The sequence below is a fragment of the Pan troglodytes genome, chromosome 1, assembly GCF_028858775.2.
Source record: "Pan troglodytes isolate AG18354 chromosome 1, NHGRI_mPanTro3-v2.0_pri, whole genome shotgun sequence".
In the NCBI taxonomy this organism is placed as follows: Eukaryota; Metazoa; Chordata; class Mammalia; order Primates; family Hominidae; genus Pan; species Pan troglodytes.
Genome location: NC_072398.2, coordinates 215,686,363 through 215,714,005, shown reverse-complemented (window position 1 = coordinate 215,714,005; position 27,643 = coordinate 215,686,363). Strand labels below are relative to the sequence as shown.

Below are 27,643 nucleotides of genomic sequence, written 5' to 3'. Positions count from 1 at the left end.
TATTTGCCTCAGATTTATTTTTTAAAATTAATGCAATATAGGAAAAATTAACAATTTTTAAACTTTCACTTAGAATTCATAGATTACAGCTGTTCAGACTCTAGTAGGCCCCGGCTTGCTGATCTATGAGAGATACTGGTTTGTGTGTAGCCAAAAATCCCTACAGACCAGTGGTTGTCAGGCGAGGAAAGTTTTATACCCCAGGACATATTTGGCAACACCTGAGAACCTTTTTGTTTGGCACCACTCAGGAAGACGCGTTACTGGCATTGAGGCGAGGGACAGTGCTGAACATCCCACAATGTACAGGACAGCCTCACAGCAAAGGGTGACCTGGCCCCACATGTCAGTAGTGCAGAGGTTAATCCCTGCTCTAGAGACAACACAGGGATCATGGGACACAAGTCACTAGCCCTGGACCAGCCACTGCTCAAGAGGCCACGTGCAATCCACGGCATTCATCTGTCCCTCTTCCTCCACTGTTCAGCACTTGTCGTCGATCTGGAAGCTGCTAAGAGCCTGTCTGTCACTGGCAGAAAGAGCAGACCCTGTGCCGGCTGCAAAGTCCTTGAGTTGCAGGAAAGTCCAGGCCTCAGCCTCTTTCAGGCCTGGGGCAGGAAAGCTTTGGGGTGCAAGATAAGGCAGGGTGAGGGGCCCTGGCCTTATGATGTTTTAAAGAAAAGTTTTTTCCGGAGGAAATTAAAGCAACCAGGCATCTGTTTATAAATCCCTTTCACCGAAACAGCATTAGCGACCTGTAAGACATGACCATGGAGAGCTCTGTGAGTTCAGTTCTCTGGACTGAAGGAAGAATTCAAGAGGGGCTGGGGGGAATGTCCACTCAACCCGCACCTTAAAAACAGCTCAAACTGCAGCCTCTTTGAGCAGGAGGGCTTAAAGAACACGCACCTCAACTTTACCTTTAAAAAACTCAAAATTCAAAATTTCCAAATTCATAAAGTTGAAATCAGACTGAAATATTTGCAAGGAGCAAGGAGTGGCCCCAGCCCCGCAGCCCCTTCTCGTGGCGTGAATACCTGAGCAGAGCAGCAGGGGCCCATACATGCTGCCTCCCAAGGCAGCCACAAGGCCACAGGACCCTCAGAGGAAGCAACTGCTCTGAGTCGGGTTTCCATGGAGTAGGACTGGGCCTATCAGGCCACGCTTCCCTATCTGTTTCCTCACTGGGGCCTCCTGAGAAGGCGATGTACAAGGAGGGGTTCACAATTCTTGAGGGTCAAGAGTAGAAGACTACATGATGCCCACAGGATATAGGGAGGGGCCCATGACCCGCCTTCAGGGTCTGGACAGAGCCATCCTGCGCTGGCACTGAGGACCAGCTCCATCAGTGGAGGAGCGGGAGGTGTCAACCTGGGGACCTTGGAGGAGACAGGGAAGGCAACTCTTTGAATAAAGGGCAAACGTCACCACAGGCAGGATGCCTCTCATAAAGAGACATAAAAGTGCCGACTCCAAGGCTCAGAGGCAGGAGTCTACTACCTTTTACCCTTGGTTTGGGCCTGCCCTGCTCACCCCCAAATCCCCAGCCCCAGGAGGACACGCTGCCCCTCAGCAGCCTCCCCTCTCCTTTGCAGAGGAAGGCAGCACTCACCCTAAGCAGGAGGGACTGCAGGTCTTCAGAGTGAGCCCACTGCTCAAAGATGTCGTCCAGGGTCTCAACGTACCAGGAGCCACTTTTGGGGTCCCTCCAGGAAACAAAACCTTTGGAGGGAGGAGGGCTGAACACTGCTGGAGAGCCACCCCTCCGCCGGCTCCCCACCGCCCCTCTGGCCATGCACGCAGGCTCGGGCGCCCTCCAGACCTTGACTCATGCATACATCCAGCAGGAGCAGCCTGGCCCGAGGCTCTGCCCTAATCATGATCTTATTTCACCCTCATGACCATCCCCTGATTCCGGCTATAATTCCTGTTTTCCCAGCAAGGAAACCAAGGCTTGGAAAAGTCAAGTGACTCATCCAAGGCATAAGAAAGGAAGGAAACTGCCAGGCACAGTGGCTCACACCTGTAATCCCAGCATTTTGGAAGGCCGAGGTGGGCAAATCACTTGAGGTCAGGAATTCTTGACCAGCCTGGCCAACATGGTAAAACCCTGTGTCTACTAAAAATACAAAAATTAGCTGGGTGTGGTGATGCATGCCTGTAATCCCAGCTACTTAGGAGGCTAAGGCAGGAGAATTACTTCAACCCGGGAGGTGGAGGTTGCAGTGAGCTGAGATCATGCCACTGAACTCCAGCCTAGGCGACAAAGCAAGACTCCGTCTCAAAAAAAAAAAAAAAAAAATTGCCGGGCGCGGTGGCTCACGCCTGTAATCCCAGCACTTTGGGAAGCCGAGGCCTGTGGATCACGAGGTCAGGAGATCGAGACCATCCTGGCTAACACGGTGAAACCCCATCTCTACTAAAAATACAAAAAATTAGCCAGGCGTGGTGGCAGGCGCTTGTAGTCCCAGCTACTTGGGAGGCTGAGGCAGAAGAATGGTGTGAACCTGGGATGCAGAGCTTGCAGTGACCCAAGATCGCGCCACTGCACTCCAGCCTGGGCAACAGAGCGAGATTCCATCTCAAAAAAAAAAAAAGAAGGAAGGAAACTACCGCTTGCTGCACCTACTACGTGCCCTGCACTGTGCTCAGTGACGTGCCAGCCACCTTGTTTAATTCCCATGGAAACCCCTGAGGCACGATTCCTATTCCCCTGCTAGAGATGCGAAGGCAGAGGCAGGGTCAGGCAGAGGAGAGGCAAGTGAGGCACAGGAACCCAAGGGCGCAGGCCTCCTTGCAGTGCGCATCCTTGCCCGCTCAGCCTGAGCCGAGGCTCAGAGAGAAGTAACTTGCTCAGGGTCACAGAGGGGCAAAAGACAGAACCAGGACTCATACCCTGGTCTTTTCTCTCACCACACAGCTGCCTCTAGGGCAGACGGGAAGACCCACTGGCTGCGAGGACGAGCCCTTCTGATGTGCTCACCTGGGAAAGTAGAGTAGGACACAAAGATGTCACTGGGTGTGGGCAAACTAGATATGGCGTCCAGCTGGTCGAAGGTCCTCAAACCTTCCTGGAACGGGGTGGCGTCTGGCTCGGGGTTACTGCCAGGGGACTCGTCTTCAGGGGAAGCGGAGGCCACCTCAAACCCATGGTCTTTCTGCTCTGCAGGAAGCAGAAACAAACACCCCTTGTCATTGAAATACACAGACAAGGATGGTTCAACATATGAAAGTCGGTGCAATATACTACATTAACAGTGTGAAAGGAAAATAAATCTTGGGACCCCAAACTCATTAAGCCAAACGGAAAAGTCAAGCTGGGAACTGGGTCACGCAAACGTGCCTCCCCATTTTGGTTCCTAAATAAGATGGCTACAAGATGAAAAGCTACACACCTCTCCCATATTTTGCCCACAAGGAAATTCCTGGTGAGCTCCAAGATAGTTGTCTGATAAAATTCACCATGGCAATGTAAATGGATAGCTTATCTTTACAGAGGCATCACCCCTCTGCCCACCTGGCACAAATGCATATCTGATTATTCCCCTGCCCCATTTGTCTTTGTTATCTTATGTAAAAATGCAGGTTCCCTGCATTTTCCCCTGCCCTATGTTACCTTACGTAAAAATGCAAATTCACTGAGCCAGACAAATGCTTGAATGACTATTTCCCCCTACCCTGCTCTTACCTGAAAACTGTGTACTTCTCAATATCCTGCCCTTTCCCCTTTAAATTTGGAACCCTAAAATTCATGTTCAGAGAAAGGCATAGACGTGTCTCCTGGGCGTGCGTCCTTAACTTTGGCAAAAGAAACTTCTTAAATTGACTGAGACCTGTCTCAGATTTTTGGGGTTCATAAGAGAATGAAAAAAACCCTACATCATCATCTCAATTGATGCAGAAAAAAGCACGTGACAAAATTCAACAAGCTTTCATGATAAAAACAGTCAACAAACTCAGAATAGAAGGAAACTACCTCAACATAGTAAAAGCCACATATGAAAAACCCACAGCAAACATTATACTCAATGGTGAAAGACTGAAACCTTTTTCTATAAGATCAGGAAGAAGGCAAGAATTTCTGCTTTTGCCACTTCTATTCAACACATTACTAGAAGTTAATAGAGCAAGGAGGCAAGAAAAAGAAATAAAAGACATTCAAATTGGAAAGAAGGAGTAAAATTATCTCTACTCACAGATGGTATGATTTTATATGCAGAAAACCCTAAAGATTAAACACTATTAGAACAAATAAAATTAGCATATTAGCAGGATACGAAGCCAACCACAAAAAATACTTCCATTTCTATACACTAACAATGAACAATCAGAAAAAGAAATTACAAAAATGGTTCCATTGACAATAGCATCAAAAATAATAAAATAGTGAGAAATTAACTTAACCAAGATGAAAGACTTGTAAAATGAAAACTACAAAACATTGCTGAAAGAAAGAAGGCTGGATGCCATGGCTCACGCCTGTAATCTCAACACTTTGGGAGGCTGAGGCAGGAGGATCCCTTGAGCCCAGAAGTTCCAGACCAGCAAAACCTCATCTCTACACATAATAAAAAATTTAGCCAGGTGTGGTGGCATGTGCCTGTGGTCCCAGCTACTCGTGAGGCTGAGGTGGGAGAACCACTTGAGTCCAAGCAGTTGAGGCTGCGGTGTGCAGTGATCACGCCACTGCACTTCAGCCTGGGTGACAAAGCAAAACCCAGTCTCAAAAAAGAAAAAGAGCCGGGCCGGGCACAGTGGCTCACACCTGTAATCCCAGCACTTTGGGAGGCCAAGGCAGGCAGATCACCTGAGGTCAGGAGTTTGAAACAAGCCTGGCCAACATGGTAAAATCCCGTCTCTATTAAAAAATACAAAAATTACCCAGGCGTGGTGGTGGGCACCTGTAATCCCAGCTACTTGGGAGGCTGAGGCAGGAAAATCACTTGAATCCAGGAGGCGGAGGTTGCAGTGAGTCAAGATCGTGCCATTGCACTCCAGCCTGGGCAACAGAGCAGGACTCCATCTAAAAAAAAAAAAAAAAAAAAAAAGAAAGAAAGAAAGAAAAATAAAGAAGATATAGGCCAGGCACAGTGGCTCACGCCTGTAATCCCAGCACTTTGGGAGACCGAGGCTGGTGGATCGCTAGGTCAGGAGATTGAGACCATCCTGGCCAACATGGTGAAACCCCGACTCTACTAAAAATATAAAAATTAGCTGGGCGTGGTGGCGTGTGCCTGTAATCCCAGCTACTCAGGAGGCTGAAGCAGGAGAATTGCTTGAACCAGGGAGTCAGAGGTTGCAGTGAGCCGAGATGGCGCCACAGTCCTCCAGTCTGACAACAGAGCGAGACTCTGTCTCAAGAAAAAAAAAAAAAAAAGATATAAATAAATGGAAATATATCCTATGTTCATGGATTAGAAAACTTAAAGATCTCAATACTACCCAAAGCAATCCATAGATTAAATGTAATCCCTATCAAAACCCCAATGATGTTTTTTGCAGAAATAGAAAATCTATCCTAAAATTCACACGAGAATCTCAAGGGACCCCAAATAGACAAAACAATCTGGAAAAAGAGCAAAATTGGAGGACTCACACTTCCTGATTTCAAAACTTACTACAAAGCTACAGTAATCAAAACAGTATGGTACTGGCATAAAGACAGACATAGGTCAATGTCATTGAATAGAGCCCAGACATACACCCTCACATGCATGGTCAAATGAATTTTGAAAAGGGTGGCAGGACCATTCAGTGGGGAGAGGGCAGTGGTTTTTTGTTTTGTTTTGGGGGATTGTTTTTTGTTTTTGTTTTTTGAGAGAGTCTCATTCTGTCACCCAGGCTGGAGTGCAGTGGTGCAATCACAGCTCACTGCAGCCTTGACCTGCCAGGCTCAAGTGATCCCCCACCTCAGCCTCTCAAGTAGCTGGGACTACAGGTGCCACCACACCCAGTTAATTTTTGTATTTTTTGTAGAGACAGGATCTTGCCATGTTGCCCAGGCTGGTCTCAAACTCCTGGGCTCAAGCAATCTGCCTGCCTTGGCCTCCCAAAGTGCTGGGATTACAGGCATTTTTTTTTTTTAAGAGACACGCTTTTGCTCTGTTGCCCAGATTGAAGTGGCATGATCTTAACTCGCTCCAGCCTCAAACTCCTGAGCTCAAGCAATCACCCCAAAAAAATGGTTAAGATAGTAAATTTTATGTTATATGTATTTTGCCACAATTTTTAAAAAGTCACATAAAACTTGTCTTTTTTTAGAAATATAGTTGAGGAAACTGTCCACTATATCATAGGCACTCACTCAAACCCTTTACTCAGGCTGTCAAGATCACAGTGTCCCCTTTAAGACAACCAAGGGAAGAAATGTGTCTGGAGTCTCTATTCCTGACTTCTGTCTTGCAAATACCAGATATAGAACTATAGAACACCAGATTCCATGGATCTTGAAAGTGATCTTTTTTTTTTTTTTTTTTTTTTTGAGACAGAGTCTCGCTCTGTCATCCAGGCTGGAATGCAGTGGCGCGATGGCTCACTGCAAGCTTCGCCTCCTGGGTTCAAGCGATTCTCCTGTCTCAGCCTCCCAAGTAGCTGGGACTACAGGCGTGTGCCACCACACCTGGCTAATTTTTTGTAGAGACGGGGTTTCACTGTGTTAGCCAGGATGGTCTTGATCTCCTGACCTCGTGATCTGCCCGCCTCGGCCTCCCAAAGTGCTGGGATGACAGGCGTGAGCCACCGCCCCTGGCCAATGATCTTATTTCCAATGGCGGCTGGAAAGCATAAAAAATGCGCAGGGCCACCTCTAGCAAGTAGCTATCAGTATTCCATTTTATGTAATTAGGCAACTGAGACTGAGATAAGTTAAGGGGTTTCCCCCCAGACAGAGGCTGACTGGGACTTTGACCTACCTCATTTTTGAGTCTACTATTACCAATGGCTGGGATTTTTCCATGTTTCTTTACATCTGCAAAGTGATTTTATCTCTAAAATCAGTCGTTGTATACCTTAAATTTTTAATTCACTTGTACATTAGAGAACTGTAGAAAGCTGCAGGACATCCTAGGATGTATTTTTGGAATCCAAACTTTTACTTTTCTTCTCTCCTTGTGTTCCCTCTCTATTTTGTCCTAGTGTTATCATTTGTACTTCTTGCACTATGGCAAATCCTTTTCTAGAATCAAAGAAGCCATCAGAAAAATACCAAATAGACACCAAGTCATGGGTAATGAAATCCATGGAGATGTTTACACCTTCCAATCCAGTAATTTCCTAAGAAAATAATTCAAATGCAGTCAAAAGCTTTCTATATGAAGACACCTGTGGTTGTGTGAGCCAAAAATTAGATATCACCTAAATGGCCGACATTAGGAAAATGGTTTAGTAAATTAGTGCATGTCATGAAAATGGCCCATTATAAAGCCATTTGAGCTAGTGATGATGAAGGCCATGGAGATCTGGGGAACTGCTTAAGGGATAATGTTAGCTGAGAAAAGCAGACTGTGCTCATGGGCTGGAATCCAAAAGGAAGATGCAAAAATGAGATGGCTGTATTAGCTTATAACATTCTGAATTATTTTCTTTTTTAGGTTGCCAGATTTTTTGTCTTTTCCATTTTAAAATCTAGACTCCCCAAAGGCAGTGCCAAGCTTGGAAAACAGAGAGGTCCTGGCAGGACTTGTGCCCCACATGGCTCAGCTACAGAGCTACTGAAGTGGAGACACTGACGGAGGCCTTCCGGGATGAGGTCTTCTGCAGTAGGGCTCGTGGTGGGTGGGGTAAGGCGGAGCACAGAGGGCTACTCAGGAAAGAAGGCATCTAACAAGAGCTTTGGTTAAAAAATATATATATATATTTAACTATGTATACATACTGCAGAAAAAAAAAGAAATTTTTTAAAAAATAGGCTGAAGTTGGAGTAGGAGTGATCCAGAGGGTCCCCTGCAAAAACACTCCTGGAGAATGTGACTGTGATCCAGGCCCTGATGCCATCAGGGAGAACGGTCCTGGTGAGAGAGACAGCAAGTGCTGTGGCCGCAACGCAGGCAGGTTTGCATGGCTGGATCTATGTGACTGAGGGAAGTCACGGTTCACCCAGAGGAGCTGGGGGCCCATCTGGCAGGAACAGAGGTGGCTCTGGCAACCCCATAATAGTAACACCAAAATCTATTGACCTCTTACCCCACACAGCTAAAGCTCAGAAACCATTGGTCATTGGCATTCTCCCAGCTGATGTGAGGGGCGCGGAATTCTGCCCCATGTTTTTTGCCTCTCAACTATCCCACTGCTTCTCACGGAGGCCCCCAGCCTCCAAAGGGGGGCCTCTTTGATCTGTGACAGCCATGTTTTTCTCTAGATTTTGTGGTTCATCGCTTCTGGTTGTTTTCTTGGTAGAGACTCCGGAATCTGCCCCAGGTGTCTGGGAATGACGTGAAGCAGCACAGCAAGGAGGCCTGAGGCGTGAATGTGATGGTGCTGGGTCTGCCTGGCAGCCTGTGGGGGCGGAGGGATGCCTAAGCGGGGGATGCCGTTAAGAATGGCCAGAAGAGACAGGGTGAGCAGAGAGGCTGAGAAGAGACAGCAGATCAGAGCAGGGGGTGTGGGGGAAAGGAAAGAGGGGGTCAGGCGGGGCGCTAAGGCAGCTCCGTTCACGTGTCAGCCTCAGCCCACAAATCTGATGTGAAGGCCTTGCCTAGGGTGTTCTGCACTGTATGCATGGCTTGGTTCTTGGAGAGCCTCGGTTCTTAGAGAGCCTCATTAATGCAAAACTCCCCGTAAGGCAGGACTCATTCCCCACAAGAATAAATACACAGTAGGAGGAGATGTTCCCTCCGCAGAGAAAATCCACAACCACTGCAGCATATTGTCATTGCTTTCTGTCTTCTCAGCCCGATCTCTCAAATCCCAAAGAGGGGTCACCCCAAAATTGACGGCTCAGCCTCAGAGAGGTGGCTACTTGGTTGCCTATCACGCCGACGTTGCACACCAAAGTTATCGACTTCAATGCACATTTTTCAGCCCTGGTGCTGTTACCTCCTAATGAATGGGTGGATGACACGTTGGAGGGTTTTAAAATTATTATTTAAAAATGATTTTTAAATTATTTATTATTATATTTAAATTAAATTATTATTAAATGATTTTTAAATTAAATATTTTTAAATTATTATAGTGAGTTATAAAATAGCAATACAAGAGTCCTCAAAACCCAGGACAGGTGTTCTGATGCATGTAAACAGACCCCTCGCCAGGCACTAGTGAAGAACGGGGACCTTTCTTTCTGCTCTCAGCTGACGTGGCGCCACCATGTGGTAACTGCGTTAAGCACCAGGTCACGCAGCCTGCGGAGGCAAAGCAAGGACCCGACTCCAAAGGGATATCTTCATCACTGCATGCTGGCTTTGAAATCTTGCTGTTTTCTGTGAGTTTTGTTTCAATGATGGAAATCTACATTATGCCAAATTTGGCTCATATTTTTTTTTTATTTTTTATTTTTTTAGAGACAGGTGACAGACTGGCTCTGTCACTCAGGCCGGAGTGCAATAGTGTAAACATGGCTCACTGCAGCCTCGACCTCCAGGGCTCAAGCGATCTTCCTGCCTAAACATCCCAAGTAGCTGGGACCATAGGCACACACCACCAGGCCTGGCTAATGTTTTAAATTTTATTATAGAGACTGGTCTCAAACTCCTCGTCTCAAGAGATCCTCCCACCTCGGCCTCCCAAACTGTTGGGATTACAGGCGTGAACCACCACAGATGCTTTTGTATGGTTCTCCTTTACATTCAAATTAGAATCCACATGAGACGCAACCAGACTGTGGGCTCTGTGCCAGGCTGGGGGCCTGGCTGCAGGGTAGGCCTGGCCTTCCCCTCAGAGCTGACCAGGGGATAAGCCCATCTCAATACAATGAGACAGTGCTATGGTAGGGGAGGGACAGAGGCTGCAGGAGCACAAAGGCCAGCTAACCCTGACTTTGGCCAAGAAAGGGGGTGTTTAGGGAAGTGACAATAAATTGTAACCAGAAGGATGGATGATTAAGAGTCAGCCAGGTGCCAGGCACGGTGGCTCATGCCTGTTATCCCAGCACTTTGGGAGGCGGAGGTGGGAGTATCACTTGAACCCAACAGTTCAAGACTAGCCTGGGCAATATAGTGAGACCCCCATCTCTAAAACAAAATAAGTAAAAATGAATTTTAAAAAAAGAGTTAGCCAGGGGAGCAGGTAGAAGAGCAAGCAAGAGCCTGGACATCCTGGGAAGGCTGGGCCGTGCTGGGGACTCGGAGCATGCCAGGCTGGGGAAGGTGAAGTGGCAGGGGCCAGGTCACCAAAGGCCTTGGAAGCCCTGCTACTGAGTCCTAAGAGTGACAGCAGATATTCACGTGACAAAGGCCCTCCCTGCTGTTGAGACTGAGACTGGATGGGGCATGGGAGGAGCACAAGACCGACTAACTGTCCAGAAAGTAGGTATGCCTGCTCAGCCTGCATTCCTAATTCCCTTGCCCTTTCTGTCTTTCATTTGATTCATAGGAGAAAGAGGGACCGGAGGCTCCGAAGGAAGAGCATTGCTGGACCACACACTGTGGATAAGACAGGAGGTGAGGCAGAGCAGGGTTTCTACAGCCCCGAGAGTGGCAGCCTTCCTCACTTCCTGTTACTGTTGTCCTGAGGGAACTGTGCTGGCGACAGCGGGGTGGGGGACTCTCATGTGACACTGGGTCCTCCGGGGTGGGAGTGGAGGGCAGGCTGGGTTTTCAGTTATTAAAATGAACCAATCACTGTACACACACCAATTAGTGCATTAAATATTATTAAAGTTGCCCGGGCACAGTGGATCACGCCTGTAATCCCAGCACTTTGGGAGGCCGAAGTGAGCAGATTGCTTGAACCCAGGAGTTCAAGACCAGCCTGGGCAACATGGCAAAACCCTGTCTCTACAAAAAAAAAATAGAAAAATTAGCTGGGCATGGTAGTGTGCACCTGTAGCCCCAGCTACTCAGGAGGCTGAGGTGGGAGGATCACCTGAGCTTGGGAGTGGGTTCTGTTATTTTCCCCATTTGCTGAGCTGTCTAGAGATGAACTGGCCCAGGGCTGTGTGATAGATAGGTCAGTAGCCCATCCAGGGTTAATCAAGTGTTCTCAATCACTTGTGGTCAAGTTATGGGCATGGGTCATGACAGTGACTTAATACAGTTCATGTCAAATTATAAATTCCAGGAGACTGAAACTCTGTTTTTCCCCTATCCCCAGCACCTAACGCACAGCCTGGTATATACAGCTGGTGCTCAATAAACACTTACTGGGTGAATGATGTGACCAGAGGCTGCTCTCCTAGGTAGCCTCCACCCAACTCCACCAACGTGGAATAGGGATGGGGCAGTTGGATGTGCACAGGAGAAATAGACCACAGGTGCCCATGTCACAGCTGGACGAGCTGGACAGCGCTATGGTATAACAGTGCTCACTTCTCTGGCAGATCAGGCTGGAGGCAAGGAACTGATATACCTTCTGAATGTTCCAGTCCGTGGAGAGCCTAGGGCAGAGGGGACTCCCTGGGACAGAATTTCTAGCGCTCCCTGATATTCCTGTCATGACCCACAAACTAGGAACCCCATGTTTGTCTCCCTTCCCTCTTTTTTTATAAGAAAATCAGGTAACACTGTAATAGGAGTGAAGTTTAAAATTAGAGCATACAGCAAAACTACAAAGAATCCAAGTAATACATTTAAAAAACAAAACAAAAATAGAGACAGGGTCTCGCTGTGTTGCCCAGGCTGGTCTCGAACTCCTGGCTCAAGCAATCCTCCTGCCTCGGCCTCCCAAAGTGTTGGGCATGAGACACTGCACCCAGCCCAAGTAATCTTTAAATGTTCCTCGAACCCCCACAACTACGCTTTTGAAAATTCCAATATTTAAATTCTTTGGTTTCTCCATGCAGTTTAGCTGTGGCCACCCTTTCTCTGGGATAGTGGAAACGGGGTCTAGTTGATGGAGGTCAGGAGAATGGTGACAAGAAAAATAAAAAGAGGTTTCTCCTCTCTCTTCTGCTTTCTTTTTGCCAAGTCTTTGGAATTGAAGCTGCCAAAGTTACTCGAGCCCATGATGCCACTGTGCCATGAAACAGAAGGCTCTGACCTCTACAAAGCAGACAGAGCAGGGCCTGCTCCAGCCAGACAGAGGTGCTGCGAAAAAGGGACCATGTGTGGTACCCTCTGACTGCCTGGAGAGACCTCATGGGCCCTGTGAGGGGCAGGCTGGAGAAAGAAGCAGGTGGCGGCTCCCTCCCCACCAGACCCACCCAGAGGGAGGCTGAGGAGCTGCTTACCCCCACCACAGGCCTGGATGAAAAAGAGCTTGGGCTTCCCTCCCAGGCTGGGGCAGCTGGTCCCATTGAAGATGTTCACAATCTTCTCGACCGACACAGGGCATCCATCTGTGCCGTAGACAGCCCCTGGGAACTGCAGGTGGCTGGCCTAGAAGACCAAGAACCCTGGTTACAAAACCAAGAAGTTGGAGTAGGAATCCAACAGCCTGTTCAGAGGTTTTGTGGGAGCCAAGGATTTGGAAGGTCAAAGCCAGGGGCACGAGGCTGATTGAGACAGAGCAGGTTGGTTCTGGAAAGACCCTGGTCAGCATCTGGAAAGACACCTTGACAGCAAGGGGTCGCATGTCAAACTCATGTGCCTCTAGGGGCCAGTGTGCCTGGAGAGTGCTGGCTGCGGCCTCTAGACCAGTGGTTCTCAAAGTTTGGCCCCTGCAGCAGCGGCATCAATATCGCTTGGGAACTTGTAAGAAATGTGATTCCTGGGCCCCACCCAGACCTCCTAATCAGCAGTATGGTCCTCCAGGCCCCTCTGACTGAGGCAGCTCAACGCTGAGAGTGGCTGCTTTAAATCAGTTCAGCTCAGACCTCAAGGGCATGGAAATCACCTGGAAACCTTGTTGCTGGGCGGACTCGGAATGAAGAGGTCCAGGGTAGGGCCTGGGAGTCCACATTCTTCACGAGCTCTAGGGACCATATTATGAGAGAAAGGACCAAAGGGAAAGCCCTGCCCAGCCACAGGCTGGAGTTTTACTGGCTAAAGATGCTGGCCTCGTCAGGCCAGACCTTTGCGATTTGTCAAGAGAAACTAGAAATCCTGATTTTTATGTGAAATTTGCCAGTTTTCAAAACACCGTGCAGACCACAGGGGGACTCCAGGCCCCAGCTTGTAACTGTGATCTGTCCAACTCCTCAACTTAAAAGATGAGGAAACTGAGGCCCAGTAAGGGGTAAGGGCTTAATCACAATGACAAATACATAAGGGGCCAAGCCCCCAGTGGGCCTGGTGTCCTGAGTCCCACCAGCAGCAAGGGGCCTGGGGCAGTGCCTCACAGGACAGAGACAGGAGCTGAGACAACATGTGTGCTGTACCTGCCTCTGAACAAACTCTGGGTGCAGGAGCTTCGTGAGCAGACCTGGTCTCTGCCCTCCCTCTCCCAGAGGGCTTCTCCCAGGAACACCGACCTGCCCAGGACGGTGCAGCCAACTCCTCAGAGGACCACATGGCTCCCAAGAAAACAACAGGAGGTGGGCAGGGCCCCACAGCCCTTTTCCACAAAGCCAAGGGTGTTTTGGACACAAGAAGGGACATGGCCCCTGCACAGCCTCTTGGCACGGCCAGTACCCAATGCCTGCCCAGGGAGCAGTGGGAGGCTTCCTACCTGACAGCCGTGAGAGAGAATGACCACCACGCAGCAGTCCAGAGCACCGTGGTCCTGCCGCGCCAGCTCCAGCAAAGCCAGCACCATTTCCTACAAGAGAGGGCTGCAGGTGAGCCAGAAGCACAGATAGGTCTGGATGCAGACTGGGCCGTTCCTAACAATAAAAGGGCCCAGCCTGGCCAGGCATGGTGGTTCACGCCTGTAATCCCAGCACTTTGGGAGGCCAAGGCAGATGGATCATTTGAGGTCAGGAGTTCGAGACCAGCCTGGCCAACATGGTGAAACCCCGTCTCTACTAAAAATACAAAAAAAAAAAATTTAGCCAGGCGTGGTGGCACACACCTGTAATCCCAGCTACTCAGGAGGCTGAGGCAGGAGAATTGCTTGAACCTGGGAGGTGGAGGTTGCAGTGAGCCGAGATCGTGCCACTGTACTCCAGCCTGGATGACAGAGTGGGACTCTGTGCCCCCGCCCCCCCCAAAAAATAAAACAACAAAGGGCCCAACCCAAAGGCCTGGGCAGAGCACTTTCTCGGCTTCCCAGGGCCAGTACCGAAGTGCTGACAGTCCCAGCAGTCGTAATAGCCACCATTTTCGGGGAGAAGGTGCTACGCTTGGGCACTGTTCATCTAACCCCCAAAACAACCCAAGGAGGCAGGTACTATTCCTGCTTTCCAGACAAGGAAACTGAGGCACAGGAGGTCACACAGCAGGTGGCCGAGAGAGCCAGTCCTCAAACCCGGACTTCTGCGTCTGAACTTGAACCTGTAGCCGCTGGGCCGTCCTACCTCCCATGGTCCTCCAGATGTAAGGGCTCGCCTGGGGAGTCAGCTGGCTTTTGGAGTCTCTCAAAAGATACTTCCCCACCCGCTGCCCCCCACCCTGTCTCCCTCCACAGATAGTGAGTGTACCTTGGCAGTCAGGTCGCCCTTCACCTCCACCATGAAATGCAGCGAGGAGAAGCGACGCCGCAACTTCTCACAGTCGATGTTGGAGCCAGTGCGGGTGCGGAGCCCGGACTCACGGCAGAAGTTCACATTGTTGATAATGAGGCAGTGGCCACAGGGCTCCATGCTCAGGATGTAAGCCTGCCAGCACAGGGACCCACGTAAACCCGGGCTCTCCCCACGCTCCCTAGAGGACAGTCTGGAGAGGCGGGAAGAAAACGGGGTCTGCCCTCCCGCACAAGGAGTAGCAGGGTCTCCACCCGGCATTCCAGGGCAAAAGAGAAGCAACTGCAGGGAAGACTAGCACTAGAAGGTGACCCCCCCATCTTGGTATTAAGGGAAGGGAGCTGGTAACCTGGAAATCCAACAGCCATGAGCATTCATCCCAAAGGACCTCACGGGTCACCTAGGCCAGGAGTGTACCTGAGAACTCTGTCAGCAGAACCATGCCCAGGCCACCTGGAGGCACCCAAGGCTGCTCCCTCCCCAGGCTCAGTCCCCTTGTAATTCTCTCAAGGCAGCCTGTTCTTTTGTTGATGGTACTTATCACTATTTCTATTTATATACTCATTTGTCTAACTTCTCTCTCGCCTAACTGACTGATGGCTCCTTCCCAGGTGGCCCCAGCACAGAGCATGGGAGCCACACAATAAATACTTGTGAATGAGAGAGTGGCGACTTGGTCTGGATCCCGATGCCCGCCCCTCATCAGGTCTGCCCTGCTTCTGCTGCCAGCTTTGCAGATGAGGAAGCGCAGAGATGAACAATCTGCCCCAGCAGGCGCTGGGCCGGAGTCAGGGAGGCTGGGACCAGACCCCCACTGCACTGCCTAGGGTTGGGTTCCCTGGGCTCCTGACACGCCTGCAGGGAAGGACCTGAGGGGTGGGGAGGGAAGGGCCCAGAGCCCGAGCTACTGGCCCAAATTTCATGGAGACTCACCAAATCTGCATTTCCCCTCAAACTCTCAAGAGCACCTGAAGAGGCAGAGAAAGAGAGAAACATGAATGTTGGGTTACAGCAGAGGAGGGGCAAGGGGCTCTGTGAGGACAGCCCCCCAAGAACAGAGCAGCGAGAACTCAGACCCTCAGACTCTGCTGGTGGGAGAGCCACCTTGGAGATCTGTTTAGAGGTTTCTAACAAAGTTAAACACACACCTACCCTCTGACAGCAAGTCCACCCTCAGGTATATATCAAAGAGCAAGGAGTGCAAACGGGCACAAAAGACTTGGCCAAAATGTTCCCTGAGGCCTTATTCATCACGCCCCAACATGGAAACAACCAATCTAACAACAGTTTGGTAGATATACTACAAATTGTGATACAGCCACACAAGAGAACATTACACAGCCTAAAAAGGAATGAGCTACTGATGATACAGGAGACAGAAAGAAATTATTTAGGCAGATAGTGAGGGTAAAACAGTCCTCGGCAGAATTTCCCTTTTAACAAAATCCCCAAATCGTTTCGTTTCTTTTTTTTCTTTTTTTTTTTCTTTTTTGAGATGGAGTTTCACTCTTGTCGCCCAGGCAGGAGTGCAATGGCGCTATCTTGGCTCACTGCAAACTCTACCTCCCAGATTCAAGCAATTCTCCTGTCTCAGCCTCCCAAGTAGCTGGAATTACAGGCACCCACCACCATGCCCGGCTAATTTTTTTGTATTTTTAGTAGAGATGGGGTTTCACCATGTTGGCCAGGCTAGTCTCAAACTCCTGACCTCAGTTGATCCACCCACCTCAGCCTCCCAAAGTGTTGAGATTACAGGCATGAGCCACTGCACCCAGCCTCAAATCATTTCTTTTCTAACAAAGAGCAGCCTGAAAAATCAAGCTGCAGACATAGATAAGCAAGCTGGAAGCTCACATGAGTGAATGCCAGCAGCTGTGCCAATAGAAAAGGGCTACCAGGGGGCCAGGTATACTCAGCAAGGAGGCTCTATCTTCCCTTTTGTCACCACAAGACAGTAAAGAAGTAGGCAACATGGCACTGGCCAGGTAGAGAACCCATCTGCATAACACAAGATTGGAGTGGGGCTGGCCAGCTTTTCGCACCACATGCAAATGGCACACCTAGCCCTAACCAGTTTTATGCATCCTATGCAAATGAAACACCTGGTCTGACCAATCTTTGTGCCCTTTGTAAATCAGACACCATCTCCTCAGGCTCATCTTTAAAACCCCTTGCATTTCATTGCAGAAACAGCAACCCATTTCACTGGGACCCCTCTCTCTGCAGCAGAGAGAGCTCTTCTCTTTCTTTCACCTATTATACTTCCACTCTGAACCTCACTGTATGTCCGTGTCCTAGTCTTCCGTGGCTGTGAAGACAATGAATCTTGGGTATTTACCCCAGACGAGTGACACCGCTTCACTGATACACGCAATGCGGGATAACCTTGAAAATGTGCTGCGTAAGGCCAGGTGCGGTGTCTCACGCCTATAATCCTGGCGCTTTGGGAGGCAGATCACCTGAGGTCAGGAGTTCGAGACTAGCCTGGCCAACGTGGTGAAACCCCATCTGTACTAAAAATACAAAAAAAAAAAAAAAAGAAAAATTAGCCAGGCGAGGGGGCAGGCGCCTGTAATCCCAGCTACTCGGGAGGCTGAGGCAGGAGAATCGCTTGAACCTGGGAGGCAGAGGTTGCAGTGAGTCGAGATCACGTCATTGCACTCCAGCCTGGGCAACAAGAGCAAAACTCCATCTCAAAAAAAAAAAAAAGAAAGAAAACGTGCTGTGTGAAAAAAGCCAGACACCAGAGAGTATAGAAATAGTGTGGTCTCATTGAGAAGAAATTCCAGAGCAGAAAGAGGTGAGAGAAGCTCAGGAGAGCGGATGCTCACTGTCTGCGAGTCCACAGGGGCCCAGCACAGAGCAGGTCCTCAGGAAATACTTGCAGAATGAATAAATGAATAAAGATGATTATTTTCCATCAACATCAAAAGAGTTTCATTTCCGTTAGCAAGAAGTTGACTGGCCACCAGCCTAAAAGGTTATGAGATGTTTTTTCTTTTTTTTTTGAGACAGAGTCTCGCTCTGTCACCCAGGCTGGAGTGCAGTGGCGCGATCTTGGCTCGCTGCAACTTCTGCCTCCTGGGTTCAAGCGATTCTCCTGCCTCAGCCTCCCAATTAGCTGGGAGTACAGGCACCTGCATCACGCTTGGCTAATTTTTGTATTTTTAGTAGAGATGGGGTTTCACCATGTTAGCCAGGCTGGTCTCGAACTCCTGACCTCAGGTGATCCACCTGCCTCGCCCTCCCAAAGTGCTGGGATTACAGGCATGAGCCACCACGCCCGGCCTACATTTTTTCTTTTTTAAACAAGGAGAATACAGTGGCCACCTCCAAGTTGCAGTGGAGCCCATACTCCTGTTTCAATAACAGTGCCATTCCTTGCTTAGAACAGGTCTGAACTATTCTGCCAGCTTAAAGGCCACAGCAGAAAAGCACTCACATCCCATTCACATCCCATTTTTAAAGTTAGAAATGGTTTTACCTACCCTGAAAATTCCTATTCATCCACAGACTTCATTCTGAGAACATTTGCTCATTTCCAAAATTCCGCTGTACCCCAAAAATATAACTACTATCCACTACTGAGGAATTCACTCATTCCCCAAATTAGAAATATCTATTGATAAAGCAAAATGACTGCTCTCAAGAGGCCAAGGGCTACAGGTGCCCATGGAGGGAGCAAATCAACCAAGGGGTGCCCAAAGAAAGAGGGAGAGGAGACACTCCAGGCAGAGGCCCCGGCATGAGCAAAGGCAGGGAGGATGCAGGAGCATGGCATGTTCAGGGCCCCTCAAGTTGGGTGACATGGTCAGATACAAGGTGCGTGTGACCAGTTTCTCCTGAAATGGCCACTCCCATGGGGACAATAAACACACATGGCTAAGTGTGTGCAAAAGAATCAGTCTTCCAGCCGGAGTCACTGGGCATGTGCCCAGGTCTCCAACACAAACAGAAGAGGGCAAGCACATCCTCTCTGCCACCCAAGGGAAAGAAGGGGTTTCGTCCCTCCGAACCTATGCTGGAATCACCCCAGAAGTGGCAGCAGAAGAGTTCCCACAAGGGAGTGCCCCAAACTGTCCTAAGATGGGGCCAGTTGGGATTCCAAAGAAAGAAGCAATAAATGCCAGGGCGATCTGGCCAAAGCAATCCTCGAGGTGCAGAGGCGAGAAAAAAAAACAGGTGTCTACCTAGGTTTGGTCCATAGTGAAGAGGTCAGGGTAAGGAGTTTATATGAGGGTTTAAGGAATTTGGCTCAGGGCCAGGGCTGGTTTCTTTCAGTGTTTTGGGTGATAACCTAGATACCTTTTTGTTTTGTTTTGTTTTTGGAGACGGAGTCTCACTCTCTTGTCCAGGCTGGAGTGCAGTGGTGCAATCTCAACTCACTGCAAACTTTGCCTGCTGGGCTCAAGTGACCCTCCCTCCTAAGCCATCCAAGTAGCTAGGACTACACCACCACACCTAATTTTTTTTTTTTTTCAGACAGAGTCCCGCTCTGTCACCCAGGCTGGAGTACAATGGCACAATCTTGGCTCACTGCAACCTCTGTCTCCCAGGTTCAAACAATTCTCCTGCCTCAGCCTCCCAAGTAGCTGGGATTACAAGCACACACCACCACGCCCAGCTAATTTTTGCATTTTTAGTAGAGACAGGGTTTCATCATGTTGGCCAGGCTGGTCTCAAACTACTGGCCTCAAGTGATCCATCCATCTTGGCCTCCCCGAGTGCTGGGATCACAGGCGTGAGCCACCATGCCCAGCCTACCTAGATACCTTTATCAATGCCTGAGAATGTTTAAGGCCCAGGTTTGGGCTCAGGTCTGCTGGGAAAAACCTGTAGCTGGCTGGGTCACAGGGTGGTCAAAGCACTCTGTGATTTTCAATCAGGACACAGAAAGAAACAGGGGAACTGGGGGACCCAACAGAAGGGAAGATGCCCTAGGACTGGCCCTCCCCAGCCCTTGGCAATTTAGAAATCACAGAAGGAAGCAGAGCTGACCAACAAGACCCAAGGCTCACTCAATAGGAGGCCCCATGTGAAGTCCCTCCACACACTGCCTCACTTACTCCTCAGAGCAGGCCCTTCAGCACAGAAGTACTGGCACATATCCCCATTTGCCAGAGGGGAATTGGGGGCTCAGAGACCCTGAGTTGTAATGGGAGGTGAGCACAGCCACCAGCCCCAGAGCAAAGAGACCAAGAAGCCAGGTAGGGTTGAAAAGCCAACTTCTACTTTCAAGGAAGTTCCAACCCAGGCAAGGCATGAGCAGAGAAAGCCACTGATGGTTGAGTTCACACGTCAACTTGACTAGATCACAGGGTACCCAAATATTTAGTTAAATATAACAGTATTTCTCAGGGTGCCTGTGAGAGTGTTTTGGGGATGAGAATGGGATGTGAATAGGTAGACAGAGTAAAGCAGATGGCACTCCCCAGGAGGGTGGGCCACGTCCAATCCGTCAAGGGCCTGAATAGAACGAAACAGTGGAGAATGGGAGAATTTGATCTCTCTCTGTCTCACTACTTGAGCTGGGACATCAGTCTTCTCCTGCCTTTGGAATGGAACTTCTACCATTGGTGGTCCTGGATCTCAGGCCTTCAGACTCAGACTGGAACTACACCACCAGCTTTCTTGGTCTCCAACTTGCAGATGGCAGATCTTGGAACTTCTCAGCGTCCATAATTGCATGAGCCTGTTCCTTGTAATAAATATGTTTTTAGATAAAAAAATATATATATACACACAAAGAAAAATGCATATATCTTTCTATATATATCCGTGTGTGTATGTGTGTATGTGTATATATATAAAACAGAGGCCCAGAGACTCAACTACTTGTCCACTGTGACACAGCTGCTAAGTGTTGGAGTTGGGCTTTGAACCAAGTACCTCGGACTCACTCCATCACTGCCTCATAAAGGACAAATGGCTTGGCCAGGTGCAGTGGCTCACGCCTGTAATCCCACCACTTTGGGAGGCTGAGGCGGACAGATCACGAGGTCAAGAGATCAAGACCATACTGGTTAACATGGTGAAACCCCGTCTCTACTAAAAAAAATACAAAAAAATTAGCTGGGCATGGTGGCAGGTGCCTGTAGTCCCAGATACTCGGGAGGCTGAGGCAGGAGAATGGCGTGAACCCAGGAGGCAGAGCTTGCAGTGTGCGGAGATCGCGCCACTGCACTCCAGCCTGGGCAACAGAACAAGACTCCGTCTCAAAAAAAAAAAAAAAAAAAAAACGAACGGCTCATTCTCTTTCTTGTCTGTGTATATGTGCCATTAATCATTAGCTCATGCAAATGTTTACTAAGTACCTGCTGAGTTCTAGGTGTTGGGGATGCAGCATTGAACAAAAGATGCTGTTTTATACACATACACACACCCCCTATTGGTTCTCTTTCTCTGGAGAATCATGAGAACACAGCCACCAACAGTTCTCCCAGCCCTCCCGGGCAAGAGGCCCTGGCTGGAACAAGCAGTTACACACAAGGCATCACGTCTGAAACTAAGAAAGTTCCTTCCATTCTGAAGGAAAAGGCATTTTCCTTTGAATATACAAAGACAAAGCCACTCTCTCTGGTGGGTCCCCTAATGATGCACCTCTAAAGCACCGTGTTCAGCTTCATAGCACTACCCACAGCCGTGAATAAAGACCAAATTAGGCAAGCATGAACTGAGTACCTGCCCCTCTCCACCTGAAGGCAAGGACTGGGCATCCTTGTTCGAAGCTGCATCCCCAACACCTAGAACCCAACAGGTACTTAGTAAACATTTGTGTGAGCTAATGAGTAATGGCACAAATATAGGGACAAGAAAGAGAATGAGCCATTTGTTCTTCATGAGACAGTGATGGAGTGAGTCTGAGGTACTTGGGTTCAAATCCCAACTCCAACACTTAGCACCTGTGTCACAATGGGCAAGGAGCTCAGAGTCTCTGGGTCTCTGATTTCCCCATCTGTATTACAGGATAATAGGAGCAACTACCAACCTCATAGGATTGTGATGACACCTCAAACAATTAATACATGTGAGGCACATAGAACAATATCCGACACACTTGACAACTCAATAAAACTGATGTGTCCACATTATTATTCATTGACACTCATGCTCAATGAATATGTATGAGTGCAGTGTGTGTACTCAGCCCCACCACACTAACCCTTTGGGCCAGATTCTTCTTTATTGTGCAGAGCTACTCTGTACACTGTTGGGTTTTGGCAGCATCTCTGTCTACCCACTAGATGCCAGTAGCACCCAGCCACCCTCAGCTGTAACAACCAGATTTGTCTCTAGACATTGTCAAATGTCCCTTGGAGGTCGGGGAAAAATCGTCCCCAGTGTGAAACACTGACCTACAGCATCCTTTCCTGTATTCACTTATTAAAGGCTCTGCTGCTGGCCCTATTCTTGCTCAGCCAGACCTTCCCATACATATGAATACACAGCTCTTCCTTTGTGGGTCACCATGAAACCTACCTTGGGAAATATTCCCATGCAGTACTCTGGAGTCTAAGGCCCAGCATCTAAAAAGGACATCTCTCAGCAGCTCATGGAAAATGGGACAGTCGCTCTATTAAGCCAGAAGACCTAGGCCCAAGTCCTAGCTCTGTACTGGAACTCACTTTGTGACTGTTGCTCTCAGAACCCAGTTTCCTCCCCTGTAAGTAGCATATAATGACAGACGGGCTTGCCATGTCTACCACGGCACAGGGTGGTTTTGATGACCTGAAAAAACACTGTGTATTCTACAAAGTGATATTCACATTATTTAAAGTGATCTTGGGCCAGCTGTGCTGGCTCATACCTATAATCCCAGCACTTTGGGAGGCTGAGGCGGGTTTATCACTTGAGGTCAGGAGTTCAAGACCAGCCTGGCCAACATGGGGAAACCTTGTCTCTATCAAAAAATACAAAAACTAGCCAGGCATGGTGGTGCACCTGTAGTCCCAGCTACCTGGGAGGCTGAGGTGAGAGAATTGCTTGAACCTGGGAGGCAGAGGTTGCAGTGAGCCGAAAACACACCACCGCACTCCACCCTGGGTGACAGAGTAAGACTCTATCTCAAAAAATAATAATAATAAAGTAAAAATAAGTGATCTTACTATTGCTGTTGTTATTTACCCTTCAGAATTAAGCTCCTACTAGGAATAAATATTCACAACAAACAGGAAATAAAACACCTTCCAAAAAAACAGGAAGTTTCAAATTCTGACTGTTGGTCCTAAATGACTCACGTTGACATTTCCCAGAACCAAATAACAACAGATGAGCTTTGTATTCTGCCTGCCTCCTTTACAGGATAGTAATGCACATGGCCAATTCCAGAACCAGTCTTCTTCCTTACACTTCAAGCAAATGCAGCTTCCTACCCTTACCATGTTTGTCTGTTTCTCTGCTTTAGTGGATTGCCCAAAAATCACCATTATGCAGCAAGTACTCAATAATGTTCACCATTACTATTATGAATATTAACTCTGATACCATGCAATGGTCCACCAGGCACCCATGAAACAGGAAGTGCTAGAGCTCCACACGCTGCCATGGGAACAAAGCCCCAACTGAAAACAACCCACATGTCCATCAATAGGAAAATGGTTAAATAAATTGTGGATTATTCAGAACAGGAACTGCTGCCATCTAGAAATTAAAAAGAATGAACTACTGATATGCACAACAATATGAATGAGTTTTGGTGAATTTTTGTTGAAAGAAAACAGCACTTTTTACCCATCACACAGGAAAAAATGTCAATATTCACTGTTGGCAAGAATGTGGGAAAGTGGTCACCTTCACTCGCAGTTGGTGAGATTATAAAATGACACAATTTGGGCCGAGTGCAGTGGCTCACACCTGTAATTCCAGCACTTTGGGAGGCCGAGGTGGGCAGATTACTGGAGCACAGGAGTTTGAGGGCAGCCTGGGCAACACGGTAAGACCCTATCTCTACAAAAAATTTTAAAATTGGCCAGGCATGGGCTGGGAGTGGTGGCTCACACCTTTAATCCCAGCACTTTGGGAGGCTGAGGCAGGTGGATCACTTGAGGCCAGGAGTTCAAGATCAGCCTAGGCAACATGGTGAAACCCCATCTCTACTAAAAATACAAAAATTAGCCAGGCATGGTGGCGGCTGCCTGTAGTCCCAGCTACTTAGGAGGCTGAGGCAGGATAATTGCTTGAACCCAGGTGGAGGTTGCAGTGAGCCGAGATTGCGCCACTGCACTCCAGCCTGGGTGACAGCGAGACTCCCTCTTAAAAAAAAAAAAAAAAAAAAAATTGGCCAGGGAAAACACGCACAGCTATCCAGGAGGCCGAGATGGGAGGATTGCTTGAGCCCAGGATATCAAGACCAGCCTGGGCCACATGGTGAGACCCTGTCTCTACAAAAAATACAAAAAAATTAGCCAGGCCTGGTGGCGCACACAGCTACCCGGGAGGCTGAGTGGGAGGATCACTTGAGCCTGGGAGTTCAAGGATGCAGTGAGCCGTGATCATGCCACTGCACTCCAGCCTGGGCCACAGAAGACCTTGCCTCAATTAAAAAAAAAAAAAAAGACACAATTTTTCAATTTCTTTTTTCTTAGAGATAGGATCTCACTAAGTTGCCCAGGCTGGCTGTGAATTCCTAGGCTCATGTAGTCCTCCTGCCTCAGCCTCTCAAGTAGCTTGTCCTACAGGCTCACACCACCACACCTGGCTAAAATGACATATTTTTGAAGTATAAGTTGGTAGCATCTATCGGACAGGAACAAGTACCCTTTAACACACAATTCCATTTCTAGAAATATCCTGCAGTCAGAACTAGACGCACATGCAAGGCTCACTGCAGAAATAACACAATGTCCACCAGCATGAGTCGGATCAATGAGGTGTGTCCCACAAAGCACACATGGGGCTACCCTGCAGAGCAGACAGAACAGGTAAGCCCGGGCTGCAGCCCTGTCTCCACTCCTCACTAGCTGTGTGATTTGGCACAAGTCATCTCCCAATCTGTGGCTCACTTTGTCTAACAGCAAAGCACCTGCCTTACAAGAGAGATGGAGAGATTAAATTAGATCATTTATGTAAGCACTCCGAACGGTGCCTGGCAAATAGCAATTACTCAATAATGTTCACCATTACTATTATGATTATTAACTTTGATACCATGCAATGGTCCACCAGGCACCCATGAAACAGGAAGTGCTAGAGCTCCACACGCTGCCATGGGAACAAAGCCCCAACTGAAAACAACCCACATGTCCATCAGTAGGAAAATGGTTAAATAAACTGTGGATTATTCAGAATGCCATGTAGAAATTAAAAAGAATGAACTACTGATATGCACAACAATATGAATGAATTTCAAAGATATAATGATGAATGAAAGAAGCCAGGCTCAAGAGTATATAAGACTATATAGGATTTATATTGAAGTTCAAGGACAAGCAAAAGGGATCTCTGGCGATAGAGATGAGAACGGTGATTACCTTGGGAAAGGGGAAGTGGGAAGAAATGGAAAGAGAGTCAACGGTCTTACAGGACCCCGGAATGTTTTCATCTTGATGATATGGGTATTAGTTACCTGTGGGTATGCATAGGTAAAAATCACCCAGCTTACTCTTGGGATTTATGCATTTTATTGGATGTAGCCGTGTGACCTTTGGCAAAGTGTTTAATTTCCGTGAGCTTCAGTCAGTTTCTCCATCAACAAGGATGGGTCTAATGATACCTGCCTTGCAAGGTTGCTATAAAGGAAGAAGGTAAGGGTAAATACTTTGCAGATGTCTGTTTGTATGGGGCAGATACAACTGAGGCCTTTCTCCTGCCCCCAGACATGAGGTAGTCCAGGCTACCCACCCAGACTGAAAGGCAAATCCAAAACAATAGATGGCTCTGGAAACATTGATCAAAACCTGGGGCCTGCTATCTCAAAGGCAGGAAAAAAAACAAAAACAAAAACAAAAAACCTGGGACATCCAAAACAGACCTCAACACATGCTTTTCAGAGGAGGGGCTGCCAAGATTCAACCTCCTGAAAACCTCCCAGAATTTTGCCATCCCTATGAACATTCAGAAAGACAATGCTAAAATTAAATTCTGAATCTCAGCCCACCCAGCTGTACTCATAGTGAGTCCCAAATGACTACGTGTCATGCCCACCCACCAATCACTCTCTTGCTACTTACCGACATCACCGAATCCTCCAGAACCAATGTCCACTGGTCTGGGTGTTTCCGGTCTGAGAACCTCTGGTTTGCGAATCTCTGGTCTGAGCACCACTGGGGTAAGGTTTTCTAGGGTTGGCTTCGACAACTTTGCTGCTTGCCTGTTAGTTCGCAGAAACGAAGCCAGCATGTCCTGGCCTGTGTCCTCTAAGCAGGAGATGAACAAAGGAAGAGCCTGACTCCCTCGAGTCTCCAGATCTATGATCAGCTGCCTGGCCTGATCCCGCCGAGATCCAGAGCCTGCCCGCTGTTTGGAAAGAAAGGCAGGATACTAATTATCCATGTACTTTTATATGGCTCTCACCTTGTCTCCCCATTTCCCAGCTACTGTAAGTCTAAACAATCAGGCACGTGGGCAGCAATGGAGCTGCAGGTGCACTGAGTGTGTGCCATTTACCAGCCTTTGCTGATCTGTTCATTATTTTGCAGGGCAAAAGATGCCCAGCACTATGCTAAGTGCTGAAAATGCTGCCATGGACAGTCTCAGTCCTTAAGGAGCAAATTTCTAATGGGGAATGCAATCAGACAAATCAGCAATGACACAACAAGAGACAAGTGCCCAGAGGGAAGCACATGGGGCTGAGGATATCAGGAAGTGAATAGCGAATTCAGAGTCTTATGAGGTGGGAGGTAGATAGTGGCAAGGGACAAGGCCTTTGTGTGGCCAGGCCAAGAAATTCATCCTAAGACCTGTCAGGTGCCACCAAAGAGTTTTTTGGTTTTGTTTTTGTTTTTGTTTTTGTTTTCTTGAGACGGAGTCTCACTCTGTCACCCAGGCTAGAGTGTACTGGTGCAATCTCAGCTCACTGCAACCTCCAACTCCAAGGTTCAAGCGATTACCCTGCCTCAGCCTCCGGAGTAGTTGGGGTTACAGGCACGCACCACCATGCCTGGCTAATTTTTTTTTTATTTTTAGTAGAAACAGGGTTTCACCATGTTGCCCAGGCTGGTCTTGAACTGACCTCAAGTGATCCTCCAGCCTTGGCCTCCCAAAGTGCTGGGATTATAGGCATGAGCCATCGTGGACAGCCATCGGTTGTTTTTTTGTTTGTTTTTTGAGGAGTCTTGCTCTGTCACCCAGGCTGGAATGCAGTGGCACCATCTCAGCTCACTGCAACCTCCACCTTTTGGGTACAAGTGATTCTCCCACATCAGCCTCCCAGGTAGCTGGGACTACAGGCACCCACCACCATGCCTGGCTAATGTTTGTATTTTTTGGTCAAGACAGGGTTTCACCATGTTGGCCAGGCTGGTCTCAAACTCCTGACCTCAAGCGATCCACCAACCTCAGCCTCTCAAAGTGCTAGGATTACAGGCGTGAGCTACCATGCCCGGCCACCAAAGAGTTTTAAGAATGGAGTGACAGAGACAGATATGGCCTTTCAAAAAGTCATCCAGGGGTCAGAGTGAAAAATGGAAAGGAGTGAGCCATAGCCAGATCAGGAGGCAGCAAAGATGGTGCAGCTAGAATACAGAGAAGTGAAAGGACAAAGCAGAGATACAAAGAGGGAGGGTCCATAGGACATGGGCACTGACTGGGGGGACTGTGAAGACAGAGCAAGGGTCAAGGTTGACAGGCAGGCCAGGCACAGTGGCTCATGCTTGCAATTCCAGCACTTTAGGAGGCTGAAGTGGGAGGATAGCTTGAGCCCAGTTCGAGACTAGCCTGGGCAACACAGTGAGACCCTGTCTCTACAAAAAATAACAAAAAAAAGCCAGGTATGGTGTCACGCACCTGTAGTCCCAGCTACTCAGGAGGCTGAGGCTCCCAGGAGGATGG

At 48.4% G+C, this 27,643-nt stretch overlaps 1 protein-coding gene across 4 annotated transcripts in view; it reads right to left on the bottom strand.

Annotated features, from left to right (window-relative positions):
• CASP9 (caspase 9) overlaps positions 1-27,643 on the bottom strand; it is a 32,146-nt gene continuing 4,503 nt past the window's right edge. The window contains exons 2-10 of one of the 4 annotated variants that reach the window (XM_009448820.4): positions 25,825-26,110; positions 15,590-15,624; positions 14,615-14,791; positions 13,705-13,794; positions 12,326-12,473; positions 2,984-3,163; positions 1,613-1,722; positions 1,295-1,379; positions 1-755 (exon numbers count right to left, since the gene is read on the bottom strand). In XM_009448820.4, coding sequence (XP_009447095.2) covers positions 748-755; positions 1,295-1,379; positions 1,613-1,722; positions 2,984-3,163; positions 12,326-12,473; positions 13,705-13,794; positions 14,615-14,791; positions 15,590-15,624; positions 25,825-26,110 — 1,119 coding nt within the window. In that variant the 3' untranslated portion in view covers positions 1-747. The remainder of the gene's footprint in view (positions 756-1,294; positions 1,380-1,612; positions 1,723-2,983; positions 3,164-12,325; positions 12,474-13,704; positions 13,795-14,614; positions 14,792-15,589; positions 15,625-25,824; positions 26,111-27,643) is intronic. The other 3 variants (XM_513049.8, XM_009448825.4, XM_009448829.4) reach the window with 3 other exon arrangements.